General features: G+C 38.4%; 1 protein-coding gene across 1 annotated transcript in view; it reads left to right on the forward strand.

Annotated features, from left to right (window-relative positions):
• ANO2 (anoctamin 2) overlaps positions 1–13,937 on the forward strand; it is a 217,381-nt gene that overhangs the window by 201,356 nt on the left and 2,088 nt on the right. Inside the window, exons 21-24 of the mRNA XM_019474448.1 lie at positions 4,106–4,258; positions 4,355–4,407; positions 6,364–6,545; positions 13,351–13,456. Of these exons, the coding sequence (XP_019329993.1) occupies positions 4,106–4,258; positions 4,355–4,407; positions 6,364–6,545; positions 13,351–13,456 (494 nt within the window). The remainder of the gene's footprint in view (positions 1–4,105; positions 4,259–4,354; positions 4,408–6,363; positions 6,546–13,350; positions 13,457–13,937) is intronic.

Below are 13,937 nucleotides of genomic sequence, written 5' to 3' on the forward strand. Positions count from 1 at the left end.
CTGGACATTGAGCTGTTGACCACTAGCCTCTGGATGTGACCATCTAACCAATTCCTCACCCACTGGACAGTCCACTCATCAAATCCATACCTTTCCAGTTTAGAGAAAAGGATGTTGTGGGGGACCGTGTCAAAGGCCTTACAGAGGTCCAGATAGATGACATCTGTAGCCCTTCCCATGTCCACTGTGGAAGGTTTTATGCTGGGGACTGATTTTGTATCCCTTATACAAGAACACTAGCCAGCACTCTCCAGATCTGTGATTTAAAAGCCTTGATCTGTCTTCTTAATCATAATTTGGAGGCCAGAGTTAGAGGGACAGCATGTGCTCTGTCTTTCTTTGTTGGGCTCGGGTTCTGTTCAGGCCCTGTGCACAGAGGAACAGCTTCTGTGAAAAGCGGAATTCTGAGAAGCGCTGTTGTCTGAAAGACTTCTCTTTATGCTGTTTGTTTTTTATAGTTTTTGTCTCAGGACCCAGCCAGCCTAAGCCTGGTTGAGATGTTGCAGGTGTGGCATCAGGTGTTGAGAACCTCATGGGCTGGCCCTGAGGCCTTTGCCTCTTTCCTGTGTAAGTCAGACAGTAAAGGTTCTGGGCAGCAATAGTATGTGTTTTGGGTTTTTTCACTCATCAGAAATAGAGTCTGTGTCACTGACAGCTCATCTAGTCTCCTGCTATGATGCTCCAGGAGAAGGCATTATTTCCCATATCCTTGACTTCCCCTCGTACACAACCTTCAATCATATTGTTCAATAGCTTGTGTCATGAGGCTGGGTGATGTTCATTTCTGTTGTCTCCAGGCTGGCCTATCAGGCAAGTAGGAAAGCTATGAAAGAAGCTGGACGTCCAGAGGTCCAACTCCTGGCACAGGTCTCTAGCTTTTTGCCTCAAAGCACAGGAGAATAATCACCCAAGTCAGGTGGGGCTCTTATGTGGGATCATAGAGTTGTACATGAACACTAGCAAAGCTTTGTATGGAGACCTTGTGGCATAAGCATGAACGTAAAAAGGGTATTCCAGGGTTGCCATCAAGTCCTCCAGCCAAAAATAGGATGTCTCAGCCTCAGCTGTCCTTGATGGAACTGTCTTTGTGAGTGCCCTAAAAGTATTGTAAATGTTTCCACTGTGACTGGACAGGTGTCCACAGAACTCCAGGGTGCTGCAACGAGATTGCTTCTGGGACTTGAACTATACGGCAGGGATTCTTCTTTTTTTAATCCATGCAGCTTTGTTGACGTATTTGTTTCTACAAATACTGACTGAACTAAACAAGTACCTTTAAATTGCGAAGGCTGTTCACAGACTGCTTGTTTTGAATGATTGTTTGCTAGTTTACTACACAAGACCATCTAAATTATAGCATGCTTGGTTTTGTTTTCGGGTTTTTTTGCCTGCTTTTTGCATCATTCACGCTTTCATAAAAAGGAGGCTAAAAGATTGAAGAGATTTCAAGATGGCCACACAAACACTTCTGGCGTAGAGTTTTCTATGAAGACATATTTACACAATTGTCCAGAAGTCCTTTGCATACCTTGAACATTCTTTCATGAACTTGAAAAAAAATTAAACTGCATTTTCCCAGGCAATGAATAAAAGGAGCTGCAAACAACATCAAAGCAAATGCGTGTGTGGTTTATACTTAAAGCATTGCAAATGTCTTTTTTTTTTTTTTTTTTTTTTTTTTTTTTTTTTTTTTTTTTTTTTTTTTTTTTTTTTTTTTTTTTTTTTTTTTTTTTTTTTTTTTTTTTTTTTTTTTTTTTTTTTTTTTTTTTTTTTTTTTTTTTTTTTTTTTTTTTTTTTTTTTTTTTTTTTTTTTTTTTTTTTTTTTTTTTTTTTTTTTTTTTTTTTTTTTTTTTTTTTTTTTTTTTTTCTTAACAGAATCCTCCCCTTAACAGAATCCTCCCAGCTCTATTCCTGCCAAATTCACTTAAAACCAAATAAGGCATATTTTGGCGCTATGTATTTTTCTAAGCATTTCACGTTTTTTTGGGGCATTAGTCTAACATCTGTCTTTATTTCCTTGTTAATTCCTTTTCCCGACTCTGAACATAAAATATTCAGGAAAGTATGATTTCAAGGATAGGACGTTTGTATGCTTTGAAAAAGCTTCATCTTAGTGTATGTTAGGATATACTCTTTATCTCAAAGCAAAACAATGAGAAGGAAAATAAAAAGGCCGTATATGTAATACATAGATAATACTCTACTGTGCAAATATATTGTCACTGAGAAGAGAAAAACAGGAATGTCAATCAGAAGACTTGCAATCTGCAAACAAAAAAAGATGCATGCAAGAGAAGATCCTGGAGAAAGCTGGTTTAGCAGTTAGTTGTAGGCTGTGACAACAGTGCCTAAGGAAGTTATTTTAAAATAAACAGTTGTGCTACCTAAACCTCTGATTTTCACAAAAAGTGCAACAGATTCCTCCCATAGTGGAGAGAGAACTTACACAAGGATTTGCTGAAAAAGAAGTCACAATAAATAGGGTCTCATACACACCAACCCTTTTTCTATACAACTATTTATTTAATTCTGAAGTGTAAGTCAAAGTTAGGTTTATTAGTTTAATTTTATTGGGATTACTGCCTTTGCATTTGGGCAGCATGCTTTTCGGTCTCTTTCCTCTTCTACTCCTCATTAGTTTTCTGGGGTAATAAACCTCTCTCACTTACCTGAAGTATTACTTTAAAATGATGTAGCATTTTTACAAGGAAATGATCCAGTCTCATGAGTAACATTCACCACTGAAGCCTCCTGCTTTCCATGGAAGACACAGCCTTTTAGGCAATTTGTTAATTCCTCAGCACCTTGGAGGAAAGCAAAAAAAAAAAGTCAGCCCTATTCAGGCTCTAATTATACCTAAATGAGATTTCCTTGGAGGAAAGAAAAAAAAAAAAAGTCAGCCCTTTTCAGGCTCTAATTATACCTAAATGAGATTTACCCAGATGAGGTAGATCCTGAAGTGCCACTGAAAGAAGGGGGAATCAAGGATACTCTGCCCACCCAAAAACTGAAGAAGCTTGCTTGGAGGGACTTGGTTTTCTTCTACATTATTCCAAGCATCTCTAGAGCACTGAGAATTGTCAGAAAAACACAGTTGTGTCAGCATTGTGCTTTTGCAGGGTGACATTGGTCCCTTAGCTGCTTAGACGATAATTTGTTTGCATGAAGACAGGTCATCCTATGCCCAGAAAAGTGTCATAATTCACTCAGAAAACAATGCGGTCTTTTTGTTTATATCATTATACTATGGCTGCTGAGCTGAACTCTGTGGTGCTAGTAGTCTAGTACAAGATGATACAAAATGTGCCATCCACTTCAAAGTGAGAGGGTTTTCTTTGGTTGGTTGGTTGGTTTCCCCTGTGGAAGAAGCCAGGCTTATTAGTTGTGTATCTGTTCTAGCAAGCATGGAGAACCCAGGAGGTCTGTGCTTCATTGCAATACTACTTGTTCTTTGGGACCAGTGGACTAGTGCTTTCTTTCTCCCAAACTGCTTTACCCAAATTGCAAACCCAGCAAAAAAACAGTGACAATAACATTCTCCTTTGCTAGGACTTAAAGAGGAAGATTTCTAACTTTGGAGGATATCAGTGACATAAGGAGGGATGAAAATGCAATACAACACCACAGGCTCATTCATCTACAAAGATACTTATTCTGTTCCTGCTCTTGACAGATTGCCACCGAGTTTTCCAAAGGAAGCTGTGAAGAAAGTGATGCCTTGTAGATTTTCTCCTCTTGCTTGCTTGTGTATCATTTTCCTTACAGGGAAAAGGACAGGGAAGAACAGCACAGTCTTAATCAGCTACTTATGTATAAATGCAGAAGAATACACCCTGAACTCTTTGTCCTTTATTAAATTTATTATTTACTTTGGCTTGTGCTCGTGCAAGAGACTAGAAGCATCATTAGAAACATTCATAAAGCATAGTGACAAACCTTTCTCTCTTTCATAGCCTTGCTTTGTGATATTTATTACTGGGACTAAATTGTGAAGTGGAGTTTTATGGGTTTTGTAACCCACAAAGCTCATCAATGATTTGCTGTCAGCTGCATTTACCAGCTCCCTTCAGAAGATATCAAAAAACATTGCATATTTGTCTTCCAGTTATCCAGTTTGGCTTTGTCACACTCTTTGTTGCCTCCTTCCCTCTGGCACCTCTCTTTGCTCTTCTGAACAACATCATAGAAGTCCGGCTTGATGCAAAAAAGTTTGTTACTGAACTGAGGAGGCCAGACACAGTAAGAGCAAAAGATATAGGTAAGTAGTGAAAAAACATTACAGTGAAGATAACACCAAAAAGGAAGAAGATAAATTATAGTAAAGTCATTAATAAGTTCTGTTTTTCACTTACAGGAATTTGGTATAACATTTTGAGTGGCATTGGAAAGCTGTCAGTTATCATTAATGTAAGTATTTTGTTACACCAGTTTCTAACCATAATCTTAGGAGATTATATTGTCCCTCCAACATAATTTAAAAGTGAAGTCTCATTTTCTCAATTGCTATAAAATACCATAAAATCTAAATTATCCAGTTCATTCTTGTGGAAGTGTAAAACATGATTTAATTACAATTGAGATGACCATTCACTCATCTCATTCTCTCTGTCCTTGTGTTATGTAGGACAGGAAGACTAATTCATATAAGAACATCCAATGAAGGGGATGTAAGCAGGCAACACTCCAGATAATTGACAAAGATCTACTTCTCATTCATACCCATGGCTTTTTCTGTTACTCTGCTAGTATAAATGCTGGTATGAATAAAAAGGATGTAAATATAACATCCTAGATTCTAGGAGCAGAAAGTCCTTAGTTAGATAGCATTACCATTTGTTCAGATATATACAGGTATGGTTATATCCCTAAACAATTTCTCCCACAGAGTGAGTATTTTTGTAACAGTAGCTTTTTTTTTTTTTTGAGTTGGGTTACACACTCTCCGAGCTACAAAATCTTAATGGAAAAATACATTCTTTCAGAGAACAAGAATGATTACGTGAACATAATGCGTGTCTGGTATACAGATATATTATGTTTATTGCTCTACATGTATTCCTTAAGTAAAATTTTCCTGTATATGCTTTAAGATAAAAAAAGACTCATGCCCTAAGAGTTTAATCATAATACTATCTAGTAGGTTTTTGACCCACAGATCATAGAATCATAGAATCATTTAGATTGGAAAAGACCTTTAAGATTATCGAGTCCAACCATAAAATATCAAAGGTATCAAAGCACTTTAGAAAGGCGGATGATTGTCACTACTGAAGGGGAAACTTTTGCAGAGGTGTTATGCCATTTATCTAGTACAATAGCTTCCAGCACAACAGCACTCTGTAGCAGTATGTAAGCTATCATTACAACTGGGAGAACTATAATGCCTCCAGAGGAGCAGTGTTGTTTGACTTGGGTGGAGCATTGTTCACTTATGGCTTGGCAGTTTCCAGGATTTAAGGTGGGAAATCTGCGCAGCCCTGCACATACCCATAATTTTGCTGTCAGGCATAGATTTCAGGTTTACAGCACCAATCTGTGCTGGATGAGCAAAACTCTGCAGCCTCAGTTTTATCTGAATACACTTTGCGGATTTATGATCCTTGCTTATTCTCTGTGTCAAACAAACTCTGACCATTTTTATTTCTTGGGGATTCCATTAAAATATCAGTTAGCTACTTTTTGTTGACAGAAATGTAAATATGTGCATACCCAATTTTAAAAAATACTGAACGCCCAGTTCTGCTTCTCCATCTGAATAATATTGATACAGAAGAACTATTTAGCAAAATGTAGTTTTAAATGAATCTAATGAATTCTTATTGATATGATCTAGATACTTCTGTGTCTGATTCACTTCACAATTATACCAGTTTTATACCAGCATGAGATCCACCAATGTCAGATATGTAAATCCTGATGCAGAGGGGAAAACAGAGGATGACTACCTTACACTCAACTGGTTTATCTCAGATAACACTGTGTAACTGCACCAAATTATACTCCAAATTATACCAGCTAGCTATTATGTCTTGTAGATTTTTAAAACTAGTGATAAACCTCCTAATGGCTCCAGGGATGGAAAGAGTTGGAGAAATGTACAATACATTAATTGCTTTTGCTACTGTATGCTCTAAGAAATATTCCACTTCCCTAACTACAACCTTCCCCTGAAGAGACAGAGCAAGTTACTGTGCATTATTATAAGTATGCGTTCTGTACCAGATCTGGCCATTTAACTCTCACTTCATCACCACTCTAAACTTACTTGAATGTGAAAATTATCACCTGAATTAACTTAATCTGAAACATGTTAGACATCGATTCACGATGCTGTTGTTTGGTTGGGTTTTTTTTATCTCTCAGGCTTTTGTAATTGCTGTCACATCTGATTTCATTCCACGCCTTATGTATCAATATGCATACAGTCAAAATGGAACCATGCATGGCTTCATCAATCACACGCTCTCATACTTCAATGTCAGTCATCTCAAGGCTGGAACACAGCCAGAAAACTCCCCGTTTGCACAGGATGTTTTATTCTGCAGGTAAAGTACTTCCGATGACAGTTTGCATAGTCGAAGTAGTTTCTTTGGGTCTTCTGTTAGACAAAATTTTTCCAAGTGGGAACTGATAATATTTGTGCCTCTAAAAAGGTGGTTTTAAGAGTACAGCTTTTAGAGTATTCTCACTATGTTAGAAGGTTCTTAGAAGGGTTTTTCCAATGCATTAAAAGGCAAAATAAACAATTTAGGTGGACTTACTCAAATAAAAAAAAAAATCCTTTCTTTATTGAAAGACATAACTTTCATTAAAAACAATGAGTTTTTAAAATGGACACCCACTAACTAGAACCAGGCTTTCTTTTTCTTTATTAAGTCCAGTGTTTACTTGATGAGATCTGAGTTTTCAATGTATTCTGCCCATCTTTAAAACCTGCACTGTTCCCCATCTACATGTCTTAGATTTCAGATTCATCTTTTCAGACTGGGAAAACAAAGCTCAACTTCCTTTAAAAGATGTCCGAAATGTCTAGTCCACTGCTCCTGTAGTGCAGATACCTATGGAGTAGTTCCAGTTTACATGAGAAATCACTAACATGGTTCCAGGGTTCTCAAAGTAACCTTGCTTTTTCATAAAAATATGCAGAAATTCAAAGAGCTGCTTTAAGGCAGTACAACCCAAGGCTGTTCAAAACCGAGCTCCTCGGGTCAATGCTATATTCAACGGCCTGCTTCACCTTCCTTTTGGACTCCCTTGAAATCACACTGTGCTTAGCCTCTGCAATGGCAAGAAGTCATCACAAAACTTGCTCTTTTTCTTTGGAAGGAGAGCCTTCATTTATATGGTTTTTACCACACACAGGTCTTTAACTGGCCTCCCTTGTTTTGATGCATAATATATTTGCATATGTTCGCTGTCTTTTTCTGATGCGTGGCAAGGTTTTTGAATCTAGTACTCCTGATAGTTGCCATCTGAACCTGTCCTGGTTCTACAACTAGTTTCACCTCTGTCTTTCCCAGTAACCTTTCTCAAACTTAGGTCTTCGCTCTCATGCTTTCATTGTGTGGTTTTACTCTGAGATAAAATTTTGGCTAAGGTGCCAAAGGTGGGATTCTCGAAATCTATCACCATATTCTCTCATCATCAGTGTCAAAGCAAGGGCACAAAATCAGTTGCCAAGCAGAGCAGAATGATGAGACGAATCTTATAGGTGACATTCACATGCCATCTAGCATCAGATTGGCCTTTTCTTGCAATACTGGTTTATTGAATACTTAGATACTGGCAGAAAATACTGCTAGTACTGTAGATATTGTAAATATCAAGTAGTGTTTTCTGGTTAGAGCTTCAGAATTCTTTCTTCTTTCCTCCCATTCACTTGAATTCATTGTCCTTGATAAATCTGTATTCAAAATACAGATAGATTTCTTCATTATTAGTTCCAACGATCCCTACATTTCTGCATATCTGACATTCAGAGTTTCCTAAAGAAATTTACAGAGTAGATAGAGATAGCTAAAGCAGCTGGAAATTTTTTATAGGGTTACCGTTAAGTTATGACTATTAGTCTCTTCTATAAATCTGCAAGAGCAGCTCTCAACATGACATAGAAGGCTTGTAACTAAAGCTAGTTAGGATGCGCATTTTTGTTGTACCAAAATCTTTGTCTTCATGTTAAAGTTGGGGAGAGAAAATATTTCAAATAAATCAAGCATTTTGATTTAAAAAAAAATTTAAAACCCCACAAAATTCAATTAATTTTAAATATTTGCTGATTTTACCCTTCCAAAAATAAGAAACAAGCAGCCACTTAAAAGCAAAGAGAGAAATTAACTTTGTAATTATGCTTCTAACAGGTGCTGTAAATTGCCCTTCAGAAGAGTTCATTTCTTTTTACTGATTATTTAAGGGATCATATTCTAGCTAGGTTCCCAAAGTAGCCAAAAACCTCCCCTTGCTTCTAAATGACTGCACATTTCTAAATGTAGACTACATACCTACCTCCCTCAAAATCGTTTTTTTTCTCCATTCTGATTTTATTAGGGAATAAGATATTTTGCTCAAATAGCTTGAGAAGGGGTACATGGAAGTTCTTCAGTGAGGCCTACAAATCAATACTCATCTTAGAGAATATATTAAATATTGTAATGTAAACATTTTCAAGAAAGAAGTCTTAAAGTTGGCATTATTCAATGTAGTTTGCGCATGTTTCTCTCCTGCTTCTGTGCAAGCAAACTTTAATCATACTTAGGATCCCACTGATTTTAAGCAGATTATTTACCTCACCCAACTATAACCCACAAAAATTACGCATCTCAGTAATACAGAGAGAAATCTGGCCCTCTAACTCAGGCACTGCTCTTGGGATTGCCTTTGGGACGTACCTACCTTCTTACCTTGACTACAGTGGAGGCTAGATGAGTGCACAGATAAGATTCCTAAGTTTTAAGCAGGTAAAGAGAGAGTGTATAACTCAGCACAGCCATGTCCCGGTGTCAGGAACTTTGTTAAAGGAATCTCTGCTGCCTCCTGGGAGGCGGTCAGATGAGAGTTAAGGGCAGAGAAAAAGGAAAAAATAGCTCTCCAGTGCTTAAAGCTGCATGCTGTGCTCTACCTGCTGTTTTGCTTGTGGCAGGCAGGGTACAGCACCTTAAACCTGGGGCCTGTCCTCTTTCTTTTTGCAAAATGTTGTTCCATGTGAGCTCTGCTATCCCCCATTTCAGTATGTCGATAGGACTTACTTCTTAGTATAATGTTACGTGTGAAAGTATGCAGCATCTCCGTACTTTCTGATAGACTTGTAAGTCTGTGAAATGCTTTTCTGCTCTCAGTTCCTAGCACTTTTTAATTTGTATCCCCAAATTAGCCTGTGTTTTCCTTCAACAAGCATCTCGATCCGTATGGATCTCCCACTTCACTGTGACTTTGCTACTTTCTCTTTGCTACTGTTTACCTGGGCTCAGTCACTGGCCTCTATGGTGTATGACTGCCAGTGTATTTGGCAACGTGTGCATTAAAAACGGTGATGAAATACACTCCTCAGATGAGCATGGATTCAACACAGAGAGAGGAGAATAATCCATACTAGGTATAAAAGTGGTCCCTGCCTGATAATATCAAGTCTATGCCACTGGGGAAAAAAAAGAAAAAATTGATTGCAAACAAGAAGCATATACTAAATGTTTGACCGTGTACTAGCCTGAATGAGAAACAACTATGAGAACATTTCTGTTCCATTATCAGGAAACAATTAGGAAAAGATGTCAGCATCCACATTCACTGTTTCTTGTTATCACCCGCCTCATTTGAATCTTATCAAAATCACAGCTTTGGACAGAACTATCACTGTGATAAAATATGAGGTATCTAGCTTGTGTCCCAAGGGACAAGCAACAAACACTGTCCCTTAAGCTGGAACTAAAATCTGCTTTTCTGTTTCTGGCAAATATGTTGGGAACAAGCTGACCTCTCTTATTCTTAGATTTCTGTGACCTCTGGAGATAAATGTGGTTACAATAAGCCTGCATTTTGCTCCTTACGGGCATTGCCAGAGATTAAGGTATCTTAAAAATAACCGTAACAAGCCAGAAACAACTCTCCCACTGAACAGCCAGATACATTCTTTGAATATTTTGAGCAGCATTTTCTACAATGTTTTGAACTCTTTGACACTGCTTCCAAATAAACATTGCTCTAACGCCATTCTGATGCATAGCATTAGTTGTAATGATTTTTTTCGGAGCAAAATGACATTTGTGTAGCTGAAGGCAAATTAAAAGCAAACCTTGCTAAGTTATGTGACATTCTTGTTGGTTTAGCCCTTTTAATCTTTGTAATCTGGTATGATAATGGAGTACATGAAAGCATGCTGATCACACTGAAAAGAAGAAGGCAGCAGATAGGGAGTCATTAAAGGGACTTTTCCCTTAACACAAGCCTGCTCTAATATTCACCAAATTTATAAAGTGTCTTTGAATTAATTAATTTTCTTAATGCCCTGGGATTCATCTCATCTAATCTCAATGATCAGTGGTGGATTCTAATGTTTTTCCCTGAACAATTCTTGTATACTTGTGCATTGCTGAAGCACTACTTATTGTGACTCAGTCATATTTTCTTCAATTTCTTCTCAAAGACCAGCTGCAAAAGGAAATCAAACAGATCAGCTTATTTAGACTGATTCGCAATTCCATGTACATACACATTCTGATTTTTTTCTACCAGTCTTTCTTTTTCCCCGACGCAATATAGTTTTTAAATATACTTGCATATTTCTTTTAGCTCTGCCTGCAGTTCAGTTTTGTCTAAGTCTTGCCTGGTCCTCTCCATCCATCCTCAATTCCCTAATATATCTCCATTCTCAGTGTGCATTTTTCTTTTTTCACCTCAGAACTTTTCTGTGTCGTATTCTTAAACCACATTGACTACTTTATATTCTTGTCCTTTTTCAGTGGAATTAGAGTTGTTTGCTAGATTTTAAACACAATAGTCTTTGGACCACCAGTTGTTTGCTCTTCCTAGCGTACCTGCTGAAACAAATTTTTTAAGAATGAAGAATTGAAGAGGTGAGGGAAAAGATGGACTTTTTTTAAAAGAAACTACCTGTAGAATATAGTAGTTAGAAAAGTCCTGGGTTATTGTACTTTGAAGTCCCATGTGCCATAGAATAATTAAAAAGGGAGGTGGGGAGGAGTCCCGATTACCTTGTCTGTAGCTCTGACAACATCTCCCTTCACCATAAATCATTTGCTAGTGTTCTGTTGAATGTAGATTCAGGCATCATAAGCAGTGTGATTTCCAGCTGAGCCAGGAGAAATTGCCATGGGGTCTGATGTCCTGCAATACTTACATAGTTTGTGAAGCTCAGAGTACATTAAATGGAAAATTTAACCACAGTTGGTGACCCTTGCAGGTGAACCTGGGCTCCATTTCAAGACTGGGATTGATTTATAGTGCTAGGCAAAATCCACAACAAACTCAGTGGTTTTCCTTGGCTTTGATGTTCAAGCAGATTAAGTTCAAGGGAACTGATTCTGGCCCTCGCTGCAGCCCTTGTACAGAGATCTGAGAAACATGCAGGAGTCTACATTGTACAGAAAGGTACTAGAGGGAGAATCTCACAGTGCAGGCACAGCATAGGATCAAACAGGAATCCCGTGTAAGACAGGACGGAGAGCTCAACTGCTGTGTATACACCACTGAACAAAAGAAATAATCCAGGATCTAACACAGCCCATGTAGTGCTTCCATAAATTAATACAGCCCACAATTTAAAGTTGTTTTCTCCTCCTCTCCCTCCCTGCATCGTGGGTTGTACCTTGTGTCCTTTGTCTCCAGAAGGTGCAGCACAGAATAACATCCAGCATTTCAGACTGAATTTCGGGGGGGGCAGGGGGGATGTAGGTGGTGTGTGGATTGTAAATGTAAAATCTAACATGCAAAACCATGTGGATAGAACCTGAAGGTAATTTTGGTAAGCTCACCTGCAAACTGAAGCTGACAGATTTTATAGATGAACCTTCTCCTTTATCCCCTGATGGAGGCTTTTCCACAGTCTAATGAATCTTACTGTCAGGAAGGGTTTTGTGGTATTCAAAACAGATTTTCCCTTTCTTAATTTCATCCCATTACTCCTAGTCAAACACTGTGAACAGCACTAAATTATCCCTTTCGGTCCTAAGGGCACAATTTGTGCATGGTTATCATGTCCAACTGTGGCTGTTACCAAAGTGGAGCAATACATGTGCTCTTCTTTAATCTTTTCTGGTGAGTCAGTCTCCTCAGCCCCTGGATTGTTTTGCTGAAATGCCTTCAATTTGTTGCTATCTCTTTCTTTTTCTTTTTTTTTTTTTTCCTTTTTTTTCCTCTGAAATCCCCACAGCTGAATGGCTGAATGCAGCATTCCAGGTGTGGCTTTACCTGAGCTGTTCAGAGAAGGGCTAATACCCCCCAGCACCATCATGCCTTTTGTTTATACATCCACAAGTCGTACTGTCCTGCTGCTGCATTTCAAACTTGTGCTAACTTGCTGGCCACTGTAAGCTCCAGGCTATTTTCATTGCATTTTCTTTCAAACTCTATGCTTCCAAAGATCCTTCAATTGTTTTATTCTTAATTATTTTCCATTTCCCCAGATTATTCTCATTGTGTTTCCTGTCTGTATTTCTTATTGCTTTCTGTGTTTCCTGCTATTTGCAAAACTTTCCAATTTAGGAGCATCTGTGACTTTTATTAGTCTGTTGTTTACTTCCAAATGATTGATGATAATACTAAAAGCATTAGTCTTTACACCAAACCACTAAGGCTCTGTTTTATCCTGTCTAAGGCTAGACAGTTAATTTAGGAAGTGCCTTTCCCATGGCTCCCCCTGTCGTTAATGCAAAGACAGGAACCGCCAAAGTGTGAGTCAGATTTTACGTGGGCTGAATTATTCCCTAAGTTAATCAAGGTTTAGGTGAGATGAATGCAGGTTTGTCTCCTTTAGTCTGAAAATGCCTTGGACTAACTCTATGCTTTAATTTCAACACTATTCCCTGTACACTGAGATAAATTTAACATTAACAAAAAAAAGGGGACATTTGTAAATCCTGGAAAATCTGGAAATTTCAAACATTAGAACAATGTTCTGATTTTGGTTACAACTGTGAAAACCGGACTAAGCTTGCTAAATTCAGTGGAGATAGTCCAGCTCTAATTCTGGAGTTGTATTTCATAGTAAGGGTTGAAGTAGGAACATCTGGAGGATTTGATTCTTTAGCTTTTGTGATTGGAAGATCATGTTAATCAGAGCAATTGGTGCAGGAGGAGATTGCTGGAACTGTGTGGTAACTGAGCTGTCTCCATCGACAGGTTCAAAGACTACAGAGAACCACCTTGGTCCCAAAATCAGTATGAATTTTCTAAACAGTACTGGGCGGTTTTATCTGCTCGCTTGGCTTTTGTTATTCTCTTTCAGGTAAGTCTGTTGAGTTGCTGCAATTTCAGTCACAGAAATATCATAATAAATGGATTGAAATGCATGTGCCAAAGAAGCCCATGTCCAATAGAGCTTTTCTGTTTGCAAATACCCAGCCTCATGTGCTTGCACCCAGCCTGCTGAGGTGTCAGTGGACTGCAGCACAGGTTCTCCCTTCGGAGCACTGTGGCACGCCTCCTCAGCAGAGATTTCCTCTCCTTTCATGGAAGGGAAGCACCACAGTCTGCATTAGCCCCTGGAGCTAACAGTGATCCCCAAAATCATAGAATCATAGAATCATAGAATCATTAAGGTTGGAAAAGACCTCTAAGATCATCCAGTCCAACCGTCGACCCAACACCACCATGCCCACTAAATCATGTCCCTAAGCTCCTCATTTACACGTCTTTTAAATACCTCCAGGGATGGGGACTCCACCACTTCCCTGGGCAGCCTGTTCCAATGTCTAACCACTCTTTCA

This window comes from Aptenodytes forsteri, unplaced genomic scaffold (genome assembly GCF_000699145.1).
Source record: "Aptenodytes forsteri isolate BGI_AS27 unplaced genomic scaffold, ASM69914v1 Scaffold73, whole genome shotgun sequence".
NCBI classification, from domain to species: Eukaryota; Metazoa; Chordata; class Aves; order Sphenisciformes; family Spheniscidae; genus Aptenodytes; species Aptenodytes forsteri.